The sequence below is a fragment of the Fulmarus glacialis genome, unplaced genomic scaffold, assembly GCF_000690835.1.
Source record: "Fulmarus glacialis isolate BGI_N327 unplaced genomic scaffold, ASM69083v1 scaffold48437, whole genome shotgun sequence".
Lineage (NCBI taxonomy): Eukaryota > Metazoa > Chordata > Aves > Procellariiformes > Procellariidae > Fulmarus > Fulmarus glacialis.
This window is the reverse complement of record NW_009222251.1, coordinates 1,938-19,061: the sequence shown is the minus strand read 5'-3', so window position 1 is coordinate 19,061 and position 17,124 is coordinate 1,938. Positions and strand designations below refer to the sequence as shown.

Genomic DNA, 17,124 nt, shown 5'->3' with positions numbered 1-17,124 from the left:
GGTTTTGAAGCCCATCAGTCTGGCTAAGCCATTCTGATGTGGACACTAGATGCTAATCACGGGGGAAGGAGTCTATGTTCAAAGGGCTGAGGGCAAGGGACAATGGAGGACAGAGGTGGAGCTAGCACTGTAATTGTGACAGACCCCTTTGAGGTTCAACAATGATCTCACTTGCCCTGTCATTGGCAGGTGTCGTGTGGAATGAGCAAATTCCCCTTTTCCAGAAGAAAATTCTTTTGAAAAGCCACCTGATGATGCAGTAAGGCCTCCTTTGTGACAGCCAGGTCTTGTGTCATCCCATTATAATGTGATGTTACAATGCAGACACGAAGATGCGATGATGTGGCATCATCCCAGAAGACATTTCAGGGCATTTTGAGTGCCCGGCTGCAAAATCAGGAGGGCTGGAAAATTTACCAGTGACAATTGTGTTGAGAGCTGAATCAGCTGGGCTCCACCAGCCTTTTAGGAAATTGCCTCATCAAATTCAAGTCCCATGTGTTTAGTTGAATGGGCTGCTTCTGAGTCTCCAGCCTGCCTGAAAGCAAGATGTTTCCACAGCAGCTAGCTAATGATAGCAATGCCTAGCATGACTACAGTGCTCTTCATCTCAAAACACCTTCCTTTTAAATTAATGCTTAAAAGCCCACAGGGCAGGGAAGTGTTACCCAGGCTTAAGAGAAATGGAAATTGAGGGAGAAAGAGGGAAGAGGCTGTGATTTTGGTCATTGAGGAGAGGCTTATTTGAGAGCTGAGAACTGCATCTCAGAACGTCAACTCATAGGGAGAAAAAGGTCTAACAAGAAAAATTTTATGCCTAAGGTTTCTTTGAAGTTGAACAGCAAAGTAAAAGCAAATGTTGAGATAAGCACCAATATCTCTGCTGAACGCCCACATTGGAGAAGCTGGTAGGGGCTTTCAGAAAACAAATGAGGTCCAGAATATTTAAACTCTACTTTCCCCCTCTGCAAAATCCTCTTTGCCTGTCCTGGGTCACTGGAGATATCCCAGCATTTGGCACCATAAGTTCCTGGAGACTCCTCACAGAAGTGATGTCACACCAGGATGTCCTTCGAGATGATCTCAGGAGACGGGGGGAGCAGTAAAAGGAAAAAAATAACAACTTCAAAGATAGAGGGGGAAGCGTTTTAAAGGATTGACTAAAGCTGTGCAGGATGGCCTTGGCAGCTTGATTAGGAGGGGTATTTGCTATGGAAATCCTGGCCTTGCCCACTTGCAGTTTTTGCTTTATCATTTAGCTTAATGGGCTACTAATTCAAAACCAGCTGTAAACAGGGCTGGCTATGAAAAAAATTAACACTGCCTGCCTGTGGAATTTAAGGATATATAATAAAAATAATCATAAAAGGAAAGAGCCCTGGGTTTTCCATCAGACAAAAATATTTGTCATTGAAAATTCTGCTTAAAAAAAGAATACCCAAAATTGGAAAACTCCTCAAAACCTTGCATCCCAAACAGCCTCAGCAACTTTAATTTCATATCCAAGCACAAGTTTCATTTGCAATACATATGATAATGGTGTTTAATTGGATTTATTTTTCCACACTAGGTTCCCAATGGCCTACTTTACTCCTTTTCTCAGCTCCTTGAATGTTATTTACAAATCACTCTCTGGGATTTAATTTTAATGGTAGCTTGATTTCTCCCTCCCCCCCTCCTTTTTTTTGTAGGTACTTTTCTTTAATTGTATTTGTGGATTTGCCTTTTAAATAGGCAATTGTGACTACATCCTGAGCCTGAATAAGTTGCCCAGAGCAGAGCTTGATTTGAAAACAGCAGAGTAGTTAAAGGGAGCTGGTGTAACACCCAGCATTTATTGTTCTTTTCATGGGAGTACCTGCAGGTGCTTTACTTGGGCAAGTGCCCTTTTGCAAAACAACATGGGTTCGTAATAACACTCTACGCCAAAGCTCTGCACAGACATTAACTATTTAGGCCTCTGAACATCCCATGAGTTGAGTGCATCTTCATCATATGGTGGTAAAACAAAGATACTAAGGAGCCCTAGGCCAAGATTTTTTAAGTGAATACGGGGAATGGCTGCCTCATTGTTGATTTAGTTTCAAACACTGCTTTCAAACGCTGTAGACTGCTTTCTGGAAGTGCCCAGTCTCTGCGCTTTTTCAGAATCTCAAGGTCGCATCCAAACCCCAAGTCTCGTGTGGACGTCAGGGCCATGCTGCCTGGACCTGAGTCATGCTTGGGCAGCACAGAGACAGGAAAAATACTCAGACCCTGTTTTGCCTTCATACCTTCTTCCCTTGGAATAAAGCAGACAGTAACACCTCACCGTGCACCTCTTTTCATGCTCTCTGCCTCAAAAGCAGCACTATGTGACTGGCAGGCTTGGGGGTGTGTGACAGAGGAATGAGAAACCAAAGTGTTTCACCGTGAATAGTTTGCACAACTAGAGTGAAAAAAACTCCTGGCAGCAATTTAATTTTTAGCTTCTCACTTGTCCCTTCCACCATCTCTGCAAAATTTTAGGTCTGCTTATGCTTTTGATCCAAATCAGAACGTGGGCAAAGACAGCTTAGAACTATTAGGAGAAATTGAACCTCACTGAAGACTGTCCAGACCTGGGTGAGGACACATTGTCATGGCTCAAAGCTTGGCTAAAGGTTGTTTAGTTGATTGGTTTTCTGAAAAGGGAAGGTGGAAGGGGAAGGATGAAGAAGGTGAGCAGAAGGGACCAAATGACATGTAGACGAGAAGGGAAAGCCCTTATTTTCCTGCATTTCTGAACTGTTTTGCCCATCCCTAGCTCTGAGCGTTTATCAGGATGATGGAGAATGACCCGGCTAAAGAGCTACTTCAACATAAAACATATACTGACCTGGAAAAGGATTGGGGAGTGTGGGTAAAACTCGTTCTAAGGGGGGAAAAAAAACAATAAGCAACATGCAGGAGAAAAGGACAAGCCACTTTTCACACCAAGCAAGCAGCAGATACAAACCTGATGGAGTTGTACATCCCCGAATTATATGAACTAGAGTAGGTTTCATATACTGAGCATTTTGCTAGCAACACACCTAATACATATCAGCATCCCCTGGGACTGGGAGTCAGAGAGAAGTAATTTGAAAAACTAAACAAATAATATCCACACAGCAAGAGGGATTAAGCACCTGCAGTGAAGGTAATTGGAGTTGATGGGCCACATCTCCCCTCTGACTTTCAAGACCACTCATGTCATCACACTACAGCTCCTCTTAGCTACACCTCTGGCTGGAAGCTAGTCTTGGCAGAGAGGTGAGTTGTGGAAGTCCTCCACGGGTAGTTGCTGCCTCCCCAGAACCTTCTCCACGATGGATTTCTTGCCAGTGACAGGTCCCCTGAGGATCTGAGCATGGTAGCAGTCACCCTAGCGAATCTTCAAGGGCACTCTGTTTCTTTTTAGCCTTTGTCTTCCAATGGGAACAGAGTTTTTGCAGACTCATCAATGTCTAGTTGTATGCAGAGCCTGCTGTTTTGGTTATAGGGTTTTTACAATGCGTCCTCGTTATACGTCACAGCAGGACTTTGTTACACGTCACTGCTGGCTTCACATTTTGCTTCTTCCACACAAGGATCTCAAAGAGTTGCATAGACACTGAGGGAAAACGGTGTCAGAGACCTCAGTCTGAGGCTAACAGTAGTGTTAATTCCATTTTACAGATCGTGCAGTTGATGCACAGAGCAAGAAAGCAATTTGCCCAAGGTCAAATGCTGAACTGTTGGCAGAGCCAGCAGCAGAACCGAGTACAAGCCCCCCCAGGCCTGACTGATCACTGGATCTCCCTTCATTACCTTCAGAGCTTGCTGGATGCCTCGTACTGACTGAGACAAGCTCCTACTCGGGGACTGATCGGTAGGTAGACATTTAGCTGTAGAGATATGCCACTATGCATAGCTGATAGGCCTGGGGCAATGAGTTGTCTCCTGACTTACCTGGTGCTAAGATCAGTGTTGATGGACATAGAGCTTGGCAGGATACATCGGTAGTCCGCTGTTATTCTCTGATCAACCCAGGCCCAGCTATTTGGAGGCCAATGCTCTTTATACAGCTTCCTTAGTGCAAGGAGCTAGTTTCTCACTTGCTGGAGCCCACGAGGATTTGGCAGGTCAGGCCCATCCCTGTGACACTGGCAGATCTCCTGCCTTCATGGTGGTAATGGAGCTGTTTGAATCCACAGCAGGCACAGGGGAGATTGTCTCTTGCATAGAAAATACACGGCTAGCCTGGATCTCTGTGTTTATGTAGCAACAGGGGACTATTGTTCTGCGAAAGCAGGCTGTTGTGCTGGCATGTCTTCCTTGTTATTTAGTTTGGTTAAATAACTCAACTCCCCTTTACCTTCTTCCTGCACAGCAGGCTGCAGATTGCACAGCATAAGCAGTTAAAGCAAAGCACTACGGCCTCATTATCATGCTGCTTTCTATTCAAGGACTCTACCTCTGTTCCCCTCGCCCGCCCGCTGCGTGCTGCCTTTATTGCTCCACCCTGGCTCATCAGCAGTGTCTCAGCCTTGCCCCATCTGGCTGTCGTCCTAGCCACTTTCCTTCTCTCCTGAGTCTCCCCGTTATTGACAGCCCCTGGGAAAACACGGGGTTTGCACTAAGAGCCACTAAGAGAGATTTTGGCCACGGTTACGCTCCAAACCCTAGCAGCAACCACCGTAAGCAAATGCTCAGGCGCAACAAAGCGTGGGCAGAGAGTTAGGAGAAGAGGTCTAAGCGTGTGCACTCAGCCAGCACTTGCGCCGGGGCACTAACAAATAATGGCAAGTTAGAGGCAAGCGCCAACTCTTCTTAGGAATGTGCCTCTTGCTGGGATCAAAACTGCTGGACTGAAATGATAACTCTACCCGAAGCCTCTCGAGGAGACAGGGGTGGGATCCTGTCTGCTGCTGCTTCTAATTGGCACAGGCCTTGCCAGCTGCTGCTTCACCTCCACGTTTCCTTACTCCCTGAAGGGTGCAGAGGATGCAAGCTGCAGGGGATGCGGCAGGGGACCTGCTGAGGTGGCAGTCTCCTATAACTGAGACAGTTTAGCCAGCAGGACCGCGTAAGGATGTGCGGCACTGCCCTGTTGTCTCCTGTTTTATCCTCTGGGATGGGCTAGCTCTGTGGGAGGCAGAAGTCAACTAATTTGGAAGAGCTTTCATTTCTTTTCTCTGCCTTGCCAGAATGCACCAGGTGCTGCGCCTGCTTCTTTGTGCCTGTGGGGGTGTGTGTGCTTGCTTATACATCACACAGGTGCGTGAGTATGTACACATACTCACGTACACGTAAACCTATGTATCTATATGCTTGTATAGCAGATGTGTATCTGGTATATATAGGCACATATTTACACTTCTGTGTAGCATGGGTTAAGATACAAATTGTGACTTTTACTCGTAACGCCTTTCACAGCACTCTGTTAGCTGAGTGGAATGAAAAGAAAACAAGTTCCCTCCCTCCTAATACCCTTAGGAAAAAAGCCCTTTCCCTTCAGTTGTGGCACTACTTTTCACCTCTGTTGCTCTGTGATGGCAGCCCTGGCTTGGCCTCTCTGTCAAGTAATTTTCATGGAGATGTGCGCTCTCATGAATGTTACTGCTCCTTTCCTAGGTCTCAGAGGATTTTGTGCTCACACAAACCCTGTTCCTACGCTCTACAGGGCTGAATCAACCTACTGGCTCGCTAATGCTGCAAAACATGGTCCTGCCTCGCATCTCTTCATATCCACAGATGTGTGATATGGCTTCCCCTCTTGCATGGACTCTGGTGCTTGTTGAGCCCTTCCCTGAACTAATTCAGCTCAGTACAACAAATGAAAAACTTTTGGGGGAGTGGGCGGTAAAGCTCGGTTACTTTTTCGCTGGTTTAGCAGGTTTAACTGGCTCAGTGGGTTGTCCATTGAGTACCAGAATAAGGGAAACAACAACAGCATGTGGCAGAGAGCAGGGTGAGCAAAAGAAATGGGGAGGAAGGGACGGCAGCAAGCTATTAGGTCAGTTGTATCATCAAACTGTACCTGAGTACCCTCTCTGCAAACGTATTCCATATTGCTGTTGGAGACAGGTTCCTGGGTAAGACAGACCTTTGGTGTGGCCATTTTTACATTGTTGTAAACTCAGTCTCCAGAAGTGAGGGGTATAAATCGCTCCATAGCAGGCAATCCTGCTGCTACATCCTTTAAGGAAGATCACTAGCTAGCTATTCATACAGCTCAAGGGAGCTGCTTTTGTATTTTAATGCATCTTCTATCTATGGCATTGACATCTAAGGCACTCAGTCTCTCCAAGAGTTTTTCAATGCTGGCTGAGATTTCCTGGAATGGTAGCCACCCATTTTTCTCTATTGCTAAACTGTTCTTTCACATCATTTTGCTAGCTTCCCTTCTGCCCTCCACCTCAGGCAAAGCTGCCAGTACCTTATTATTAACTCTCTGGTTGTCTCTTTACTCCTGGCTGGCATTCTTTTTTGTGCTGCAATGGAACACTGAGGAACCATCGCTGTACCTGCCTCCCTAGTGGGATGTTGCCCTACAGCAAGCTTGTTCTCTATTTAAAAAAGAAATAAAATCACTGATTCTAGGGATGAAAAACACTCCCAAGTATTTGAGTATCTGCTGTACCTTGCAAAAACTTGGCACTCCTTTATTTTTCTGCCGGGGTGTGTAGCTGGGAGTGTGCATTACCTGTTATTTCAGCTACTGTGTGATCACTACAGCATTTTTTTCATCTGGGCTTGTCGGTTTTTTCAGCTGCTTTCTTTATCTTTATGAGTCTGGATTCCCTTCGCTCATTTCCCCCCTGATTTCTTAACCTTAGAAATACCAGCTGTAGTCTGCCTGAATTTATTTTCTCTCTCTCTCTCTCTCCCCCACACACTAACTAGAAGGAGAACAGAGATTTCCTGAAACAATATGAAGCAATTACACACTGAAGAAATAGGGATTAACTAAGCAACAAAAATAAAAGTTAGAAACAGTCCACTGAAAATCATCAAATCTCAGTTCCTGCACCTTCATTCTTCTGGCTCTTGTGAAGTTCTCTAGTGTTTTCCAGCATAAATAGGCCTTGGATTTCTGAAGTAAAAATGATAAATAAAATCCAACAACTTGAAAGAAGGAAAGTTTTCTTCATACACATCAAAAGGAGGCTAAAATAGGACCCTTGCTGTTGCAAGTCATCTTTAATAGTTGCCACATTTCCTCCTGGAATAATTAATGGCAACTTCGCAAGATCTCCCTGGGTCTTTTACAGGTTCTGCCACTCATTTTACAACCATGGGTAAACCACTTCTTCACTCTGTACCTTAGTTTCCTACTGCAAAATGGTGCTAATAACACTCTCCCATTTCTAAATAACTTGTGATGTTAAAATATTCATTGCTAGCAAATCCTTTGAGATCCTTTGAGGTGAAGTTCTGAAGTCATGCAAAATGCTTTTCTAGCAAAACCAACCCCTCAGCTAAAATCACGTGTGCATACATACATTATTGAATTTCATCTTATATTTTGTTTCAGTGATGCATTTCAGCTCATCTGTGTAACAGGAATCAACAGAGAGGGACAAATATAGAATTCGGCCACAAATAATGGATTCTAAACTTAGCATTATATTAATATCAGCAAGAACAAATCTGGAGTATTTGAAAATTGTGTTCCAGATTGCTGCCTGAGGATTTTATTTGAATCTCATGGTAGTCACAAGACCAGGGTGAAAAGACTTTCAAAGTAGAAATTTGCTTTGTGTGCTGCAATGCTACAGGAAATCAAATATATGTTCTTTTATGATAATATCTGTTCTTTAGAAAAAACTTCCACAGAATACACCCAAATTTTGCAAAAATTCAAACTGCCATGAAATAAATCCAGAGGTGGTAAACAAAGAATGCCAGTGGATTTATCCTTTTGCACTACATCTGTTAAAAAATAACCAAACCAAAACATTGTTTTTCTGATGGTTTGATTAATCTGACCTCACATAGCAGAAACTAGACTAAACTCCATCCCATACTAAGACTGCTTTACACAGCTTATCTTTTTTCTCTTTAAAAGGACATGCAGGTCATGGCCTGAGTGCTTTAATTCAGTTTGGACTGTCAGAGGAATACAGCCCTAAGTCGCTTTTGCGTCTATGCGTCCATTCATGTAAGTGGGTCATTCTGCTACACTCTATTCCTGGTGGCAATAACACGATGTGGTCCAAGTGAAGCCCAAGTTTTGGACCTGCAATCGGGAACTGCGTTTTGAATACGCCACAGATTGTATGTGTGCATAGGTGGTAGGTGAGGGGCTCTGTGTAGGGTCAGGTTTGAATCAGCTGCAAAATTCAGAACAAGCAGGTAACTCTGCTCTAGAATCCCAACTTCTGTCTGTTTACACTTACTACGACAAACTCAGTAATTGAAAGGTAGCAGAATGAGATCCAAGGAATTTTATTCCATATTTCATCTGCTGATTACCTTTTCCCCCCATGTTCCCTATGGTATGCCCCTTTAAATCATTCTGTCTTTTCCCACTTCTTTCCTTTCCATTTTCAAACTCATTTCTCTTTTTCTTGACTCTCTCTTGTTCTCCTCAGGCTCGGTGGCTAGTTCTCTCCACCTCTCTGAATTACTTGTAATTTCTCAGCTGTCACGGACCCTCTGAGCCCTGGCCTTCTGTCTCCTTATTAAAGGGGCTGTCATTGTAAAGGGTTTTTTGTTTCCAGCTTTAAAACAAACATGTTTTTATTATTTTAACAAAATCTGACTTCAGCAAAGAAAGTCAATCAAAGGGCTTGACTGTAAACCTTTTAATTTGGCTGTGTTTGTGTTTCACGGCAAGCATGAACATAGGTATCTGAAGCAGAGCGCTGAAAGCCAGTTCATGGCTGGAGGTTTGGGGGGGCTGGGGGTGGCAAGTGGATGCTTTCCTGAGTTTTGTTCACCGTTTGCTTCCTACACAGCCTGGTCTTTGTGAGAGTGATCTGGATCTCCCTTCACCCTCTCCCATACTTACTGTAAAGGTATAGGCTGGCATTTGTGACACCCAGCTTGTTGGCAGCCACGCAGGTGTAGTTCCCGTAGTGTTCCTCAGTGACGTTGGCCACCATCAGCAGAGACTGGCTCCCCGTGCTCTTTATCTCCAGACCATTGGCGCTGTTTATCCTGGGAAGACAGGAGAAGAGGTGTGCAGTGCAATGGCAGTTGTGTACTGGGAAGGAAGTCACTGCCCAGCAGGCAGTAAACCAAAGTCATTCAGCCCAGCTGGCAGGTGAGGATGGAGGGAGGCAGGAAAGAGACCAAAGAAGGCGTTGATGGAAAGCAGGAGGAGGGAGTGAAAGGAAGAAGGAGTGCAATGGGGTAAAATAGCAACGGTAAAGCAGTGGAGAAGCAAGAAAAGCCGAGGGAAAGGGAAGAAGCTTTTACCCAGCACTGACTAACACTTGGAAATGAACACACCATGGCCAGCTGAGGGCTAGTCTGTACTTGAACAAAAGGTTTTTAGTGAAACACACTAATTCATGTGCTCCAATATGTGCATATACCAAAGCTGAATTACCCCTGAGCCTGTGCACATGGGTGAGGTTAAAAACTGGGATAATAACACAACTTTCTTAATGCTAAGTAAATGCGCAGGTATAAGGGACAGATCCCTTTTCTCTTCTCATTTTCTCTCATATGCAAATCTGGGTGGCTCAGGTCACACAGATGGGGGAATCTCACACCTCAGCAGCTCCTTCCCCTAGATGAAGGCACCTAGAGTGGCATTACCTACTTGGAGATTAAGACTGCCTACTTTTTTGTCTGTATCATGGCCTGTTTAATGCATCAACATCATCAGGAAGAAAGCGCTATTGATGTCTTAATAGTGTATTGGCCCATAACTGACTTAACGGCAAGAGATCCATCCTCCGCACTTCTTTCAGCATCCCCAGCGCAAAGAGGGATTGCCTTCTCCAGCCCTGACCATGCTGGCTCTGCTGAGTCTGATGGGACCATCGTGACTTATATGGTTTGTGAAGAGTAATTTGTTTGAGGAGAAGAGTTGGGGAGGACGATAGGTGATTCTCTAAGGATCCTCTATTGAGTGGACTGAAAAGGAGGGAAGGGAAGAGGCGAGCTAAAGGCCTTACCTGGTATCATCTCTGTACCACTCGAAATCAGGTGTAGGCACTGCTGACGCCTCGCACCGGAGTAAGGCTTGTCGTCCCGTGGCCGCTTCGTTGCTCTTGGACTCTGTGATGGTGGGAGGGTCTGCAGGAAGGAAACACGTGGTCACTTCACACACTTCCAGGTGGAACGAAACAGTGAAACTATGTCAGGTCTGGCTTCCTCATGCAAACCATTCGGGCTGGTGGAGGCCCACAGCTGCTGCTTGCTGTGGCACATGCTCCCCCCTGCTCCTCTGGAGAACACCTGCTCTTTGAACTCTCCCTAATACACCACGTTAGCATCGCTCCTTACGCGTGCTTCTCTTCAGCAACACTGAATAAAGTTCTGTCATAAATGCATAGGCATACACAGGCAAAGTTAAGGTTAATGATGGACTTCTGTAATTTATGAATATTTACCTGTGGATCTCTAGTTCAGATGGGCTCATCAGAGAGAAGAAGATGAGAGAAAGACTTCATCAAGGGTAAAAGAAGACGGCAAAAGTAAAAGCAATGAAGTAGGAATTTAACACTAGCATGAAAATTATTTTCCATACAACCTCTGTGTCTAATGTCAAAACCATAATAAGAAAGGAAAGGACTGAGACAACATGTATGAGACAAAAATACATTCACAGCTTAAAAGGGGAGAGCTTTGGCAGGAGCTGTGGGTGCAACTTTGAGAGCCAGACCACTTGTCGAAACACTTCCCTTAGCTGTCTAAGGTTACAAATCCTGCCCAAACCTTCCTGAACATCATGCTTTTGTCACAGGCTCCAAGAGGGCTTGCTCGTGATTGCTCTGTGTGAAGCTTGCCCTCAGACCAGCACGGTGCTCCCAGCTCTGCTTACTTTGAAGCCTGAGAGTTGTGCCATGGGCAAACAAAACTTGGGACATGTATTGGTGTGCTCCGCTGGAGCTAGGTCTCAGTGCTGGCTGGGTGCTGGGTAGGGGACGCACCGGCATCTTCAATCCCAGCCCCATGTTCAAAATGTTAAGTGACAAGCTTTACATGTTAAAAGGCAGAATTATTTCCACCTGGCTGCTGAAAGGGATCAGGGAATAAGTGCCTTGTCTCTCATCACTAATACTTGCATACCCTGAGATTACGGGGCTGCAACTCAAACAGCTACTTTGCTGAGACTCAAAGCACATAAAGCACACTCTGGGTGTACAGAGTACAGCTCTGCTGTCTGTATCTGCCCCAACACTGAAAGGCCAAAAAAAAAATCAAAATGGATTGTGTCAGTCAAAGAAAAAAATAATTCTGTCTGGAAAATGTATGGAAAGAAGTTTGTTTGTGAACACATCAGCCATTTCAGTGTGATCCCTTTCCTGACCTTAATCGCGATTTTATGCAGGGCTTTAGGGATATTGCAGTGTGCCCTCTAACATCATAAATATTAATAAGTGTACATAAATAGGATCCTACATTCAAAGGCTGTGGGTTCACATAAATATTTTAATTTGGAAAGGAGGAGGGGTAATAAAAGGATAGTGAAGGTGATTTTTTAAGCATCCTTCTTTGATTTTTTGGTTCGAGCACTATATCTTCTTGCCATCTGCAGCGAGACAAACCTTTTCCATTTCACTGAATCCAGTGCAGGAGGTGAGTCACAAATTGAACAAGCACCTTTCTATGGGCCTAGAAAATGATGCCGGCAGGCATGTGCTCTCTGGGCTGCTGCCAGGGAGCCCAGCCCCTTGCTCTGAGCAGTCCCTGCCTAGCCATCCTCCTCCGCTTTTTAAAGGACAGAGCCCAGACGCGTGGACAGGCCATACCTCAGCCACCACCGCTTTTGTTAAGGCACTGCCGGCCCCGAGGCTGCCCGCTCAGCAAAGGGCAGTCTGCTTGCTGCAGTGCTCTCCCAGGAGAAGGGGCAGGCGGTGGCCCTGAACAAACCAGCCTCTTTACTCAGAAAGCAGCCCTCTGTGTTTAGCTGTTTGCTGCCGGGGAAGCCAGGAGTGGGTTCCCTTTAGCTGTTTTCCCCCAACTCTTCCCCAGGCCTCAGTTTCCCTGTCTGTGATGTGCCAGGGCCATTACTCGGGAAGCCTGAAGGTGGTAGTGTGAGACCAAAGCAAAGTGAGGATGCTCTCCCCTGCAGTCCGGGCTGACAAGCTACGTGCTCCACAGCATCAGCGGACGGTAAGAGGTGGCCAGGAAGCTCCTAAGGTTGGGCAGGTCCCATTTTTCAAAGTTACTGTAGTTTTCCCACTTTCTGCTGCTTGTGGTGTAGTTTAAGGAAGCAAGATAAGGAAAGATGTATGCAAATGTCTAGCTTCCATTCCCCAAACAGGACTGATTTTTTTCCTGTGCATGGCCCTCATGATCTCTTAGATTCTTTCCCTTTGTTTCGAAAGAAAAGATCTGTCCTGAAGGAATTTATAAGTTGCTTACATTACAAATTAGGCCACCTAATAATATTACAATACTCTACCACATTATATTTTCATATATTCCAACAGTAAAAATGTTTAAGATCTTACTGTAGCATAGTTATTATGAATTGAAACTAAGTCAAAATCAAACATTCTGACTTTATACAAACAATCTGTTTCAACCATGTTAAAAGCATTGTTGAAATTATGTTTCACAGAAATATTTGAAAATATTAAGTGGTTCTCAGGGAATGTCTCGCGTTTATAAACTCAGCTGTTTTTGACAGGCAAAAACCCTCAACAGTTTTAGTGCAGAAAATCTGCTACTACAGTTTCACATTAATGCCAAATTTGGCCCATGAAGCGGCCGCTATTAAACCACTGCCACCCAATTTCTAAGGGAATTATAAAAAACTCTGTGGACTCTGAAGATGCTGCAGGGAGCCTTTAACCTTGACTTCTAAGCAAGACAGACAAGTTGATCTGATGTGATGGCCCAAAGAGAAGGAAAGAGACAAAGAGCAAGAATGGTATTAAAAGGTGCTTAAATCACCTGTGGTGGCAAATTACCCTGGGATGGGCTGAAACACTTGCTGCCGTCTCTCTAGCTCTCTGCCGTCTCATTAGCTCTCTGCCCTAACCCACTCCCTGAGAGTGCTACACGTGAATCAAGGCCATGCATATGCACCCTGAAACATGTCTGTAACCATCTCCAATTTCAGTTTAAGTTAATACTCTGGTGTATAAACTGAAGAAGGTCAGGAGAGGATATACCTCCCGTTCATCCATCCCTGCTCCAGAGGTATTAGCCTCCCAGCAAGGAAACAGAGCAGGTAGATGGGGATATTCACTTTAAATCACTCCAGTGCCAAATATGAGCCATACAAATATGGAGGTGAACATATACACATGTAGGATTACAAGAGTAATGGCAGTCTGAAATATCTTGTGTCACTGTGAGAGGAGCACGCCAGCAGAGTGAAGTGGACATCTGTCTAAGCACGTGTGGGCGATGGGATCCATGCCCCACTCATACAGGTGTGGATGTAAGCCACGTAGCTAACTGTGCCTCTCGGTGTTTTTAGGTGGCTTGGTGTATCCTTTGGTCAAGCCCTTTTCTGTATTGTATTGGTGCACGGAGGGTCTCTTAGAGAGAGCTTTATGCTAATAATCTGAAACCAGCATAAAAGTCAAGTTTTCGCACCCTCTCATTAACACATGCCTCTACTGCATGTCCCCCCAGGTCCCTGGGCTGTGATACCCATGTAGACACTGCTGAGATGGCTGGGTGCAGGCAGGTGTGTGTTTGCTCTGAGTTGGCTGAACCCTCTCTTATCTCTCCTCGCTGCCTTGCTGAAGCTTCTCTTCACGCTACTGTTCTCCCAAATATCAGTGAATGAAAACAAGGCATCACCAGCCTTTCTGCGGGGAGAGACAGGGGCAACTCACAGCTCCTCTCTTCTCTCTCTCTCTCTCTCTCCCCCTATATATTGCCAGGTTTAAAGCACAAACTATACCCTGCGATAAGTGTCTGATTGAAGATAGTTTTCTCAGTGCCCCCCCCATTTCAGATCATATAATATAAACCCAGAAAGGCTTCTCTATTTATCCTGAAGTCACCCCTGCCCGTGGGCAAAGCTCTCCCCATTGACCCGCTCCAGTTGAGATGAACTCACAGTTCACAGTGACCCGGACTTGCTTGACGTCTGCTGAAGCAACCTCGTTGGCAGCTTTGCATTCGTACTTGCCCGATTGCTCTCGCGTGATCCCTAGGATCTCCAGATACTCTTCCTCGCCTTCAAACTCTCTGCCTGGTAGGACAGAAAAATACAGATGGTGGCTCTGTTAGGCATTCAGATTTGGGAAGCCGCCTGCTTTCCATGAACAATCGCAACAGGGATTCTGCAAATAAAAAACAGTCTTGAGCGATTTTAAAGTTTTTTCAAAAGCCATATCAGCAAGATACTAGCATTTTATTTAGTTATGGAAAGCTCGGGTTCTGAAAATCTGGAAGGAAGCATACAAGCGGTACCAAAGCGTTGCATCTCACAAGCTGTCCATCTTACAGGCCAAGAAGCAAAATCCCCACTGGAGACTGGAGTAAGTTCACTGGTGTGATGGCTGAGTACCAGGGGAGGTTAGTCAGCCTACGGCCGATGGGCTGGTTCAGGGCTAGCTGGGTCCTCAGATGTGGCGGTGTATTGTCAGCACCCTTTTCTCCACTGCAAAACTGTGAAAAATGTCTTTCTGTCTCTCAGAGCAACTACCACTGTGAAGTGCCATCGATCAGATTGAGCTACCGTTAAACATGGCCAAACTGAGAGAAACAAAGTGTAATTTGATCCGCAGAGACCAATAATCATCACGAATCCCTGATCTACTGTACATACAAAATGACATATTTAAACCGTGCTGCCTCGCTAACACAGTTTTGAAAGCAGTGACTTGAGCAATCGGGGTTACAGCTGGGGGCAGGAATCAAGGGAGGTGTGTGGCCTTGCTTTTAATTCACTGTATGACCTTGGGTAAGTCACTCCCTTGCTCTCCCTCTGTGAACTGCGGCTAATAGCCCCCCTCTCCCATCACCTCCTGGTCAGAGAAGGGCGGTGAGGTTAACCCATGTAAAACACATTAGAATTGTTGGATGAAAGGTGCCAGGGAAGCATGAAATATTAGGATTGGTATATCTACCCTATTCCTTCGGAAAGCAAAGCAAGGCTCCTCCTGGAAAGAATCTGAACCACATTGGCAGCAGTGTAAATGGAGATGCTTCCCTCCTCTGAAGGGGCTGCAAGCACTGGTCTGCAGCACGCGAAGCCACAAACCCCAATTGCGTGCCTATGTATGTTTAGAGAAAGCGTCCCCCAACCCTCGAAGGGTAAAAGCCAGATTTCGCAAAAAAACCAAAAGAGGTCAGCTCACAAGGGCTCGCATTCAGGTTCCTCAGAGAGCGGTCAGATTTTCCAAAGCAACTCTCTGCCCAGAAGACATTTTCTTCTTGATAGGTGCCGAGCATTTCTGAAACTCTGCCCACTTCACGTAAGCGCTTAGGGTTGTTTGATGGAGTTCAAACAGTGCCTGCGAGGACGGGGCTGTTGTCCTTGGCTCTGCGGCACTGTGTGAAAGCAGTGGGTAAGCCCCATCTCTGGAGGTAAAGTTCCCGTGGAGCCACCTGCAATGAATCCCACCACACAGGTACAGGCTTGCTGCAGCGTGGTGGCCAGGTCAGGCTGGGGATGCCAGCTGCATGCATTTCCCTTCTGCATCAGAGATAGGGACTTCAGCAACTTCAAAATCTGCTCAAAACTATGTCCCTTACACGATTATTTTTGCCTTTTTTTTTTTTTTTTTTTTTCCCAAATTTTTCAATTTTCAGAACCGTTCTAGAGGAAAACCACCCCCCGCTCAGCATGAAAACAGCAGTGTACCTATTAAACTCATGCAAAGACAAGGTTTCCCCTCTCTTTCAGCGGCGCTAACCAGCAGTCCCTTTTCCAGCTCCTACCAGATGTTCAGGTGAGTGGAAATCTCAGTGCTATGTCTAAAACTTACAACTGTTTTGATGCAGGTTTTTGCATCCCTAACAGTCTGCTGAAGGGCCTTACTGCGTGGCAGCAGTGTTATTTTACAAGGTAGGGAGGCAAAGTTGGCTCCTGCTGCCCACCCAGTGCTCTGGGACACGGCTCTCAATCCTCTGCTGTGCACTGGGACTGATGCTCTGGAGAGTCAGTGGAGAGGGAAGCAGGGTGGGATTTTTACAGGTGCTTTTTATCGCTGTAACTCATGAATATGTTAGGGAATCTTAACTCCTGTAGTACCAGAGTTAGGTGAGTCATAGTACCGGAAGGGATTCAGTCACCATCTAGCCCATTCCCCAACCTCAAGGCAGGACACATGGGTCATGGCAAGGAGACAGCCATCCTCTGCCCTCCAGCGGCAGAGACTCTGCAGCCGCTCCAGATGATCTGTTCCTGTGCTTCGCTGTCCTTACCACTGGAGCAGTTTCCCTGAAGTTTGACCTGAGTCTCCCTTGCTGCAATTTAAAGCTATTATTTTTGTCTTAGCCACTATAGACAAAAAGAACAAATCATTCCCTTCTTCTCTGCAATAGCCTTTTACCAACTTTTAAATCACTTATGTTCCTCCCCCCGTTGTCATCTTTTTTTTTTTTTTTTTTGGCTGAATATTGCCAGGTCTGACAACCTTCCTCTGTAGGTGAGGTTTTTTAGACCCTTGATCATTCTTGTTCTTTCCTTTTAGACCCTCTCTGACAAGTTCACATTTTTCTGGAAGTGCAACGCCCCAAACCGAACACAGCATTTCAGACAAGGTGTTACCATGGCCGAACGCAGATGAAGGATTGTGTCGCAACTTCTGTGCTGTGCTGCTGTCTGTACAGCCAGTACGTTGTTCGTGGTTTTGCCATAGCATGATTCATTTTTGGTTGGGAACTCTTTTAATTCCCAGATCTTCTTATCACATACTGCTACCTGCTAATAATGCTCTTTGAAAATCCCACCCCCAATTTGAGCTGACAACCAACACTCCCCTCCTTTCACAGCAGCACTCCCAGTTGGTAGGTCAGCCAGTTGACTGGAAAGTTAATCAGACA

At 45.5% G+C, this 17,124-nt stretch overlaps 1 protein-coding gene across 1 annotated transcript; it reads right to left on the bottom strand.

The window, feature by feature from the left end:
* Window positions 1-2,857: 2,857 nt before the first annotated feature.
* On the bottom strand, window positions 2,858-16,230 carry LOC104079369 (limbic system-associated membrane protein-like; the record flags this gene model as incomplete). The annotated part of the gene is made up of 5 exons (XM_009581391.1): window positions 2,858-2,893; window positions 8,999-9,147; window positions 10,116-10,236; window positions 14,189-14,319; window positions 16,211-16,230. Coding segments are annotated over 5 exons (457 nt in total), but the record flags the coding sequence as incomplete, so codon positions are not given.
* Window positions 16,231-17,124: the final 894 nt, after the last annotated feature.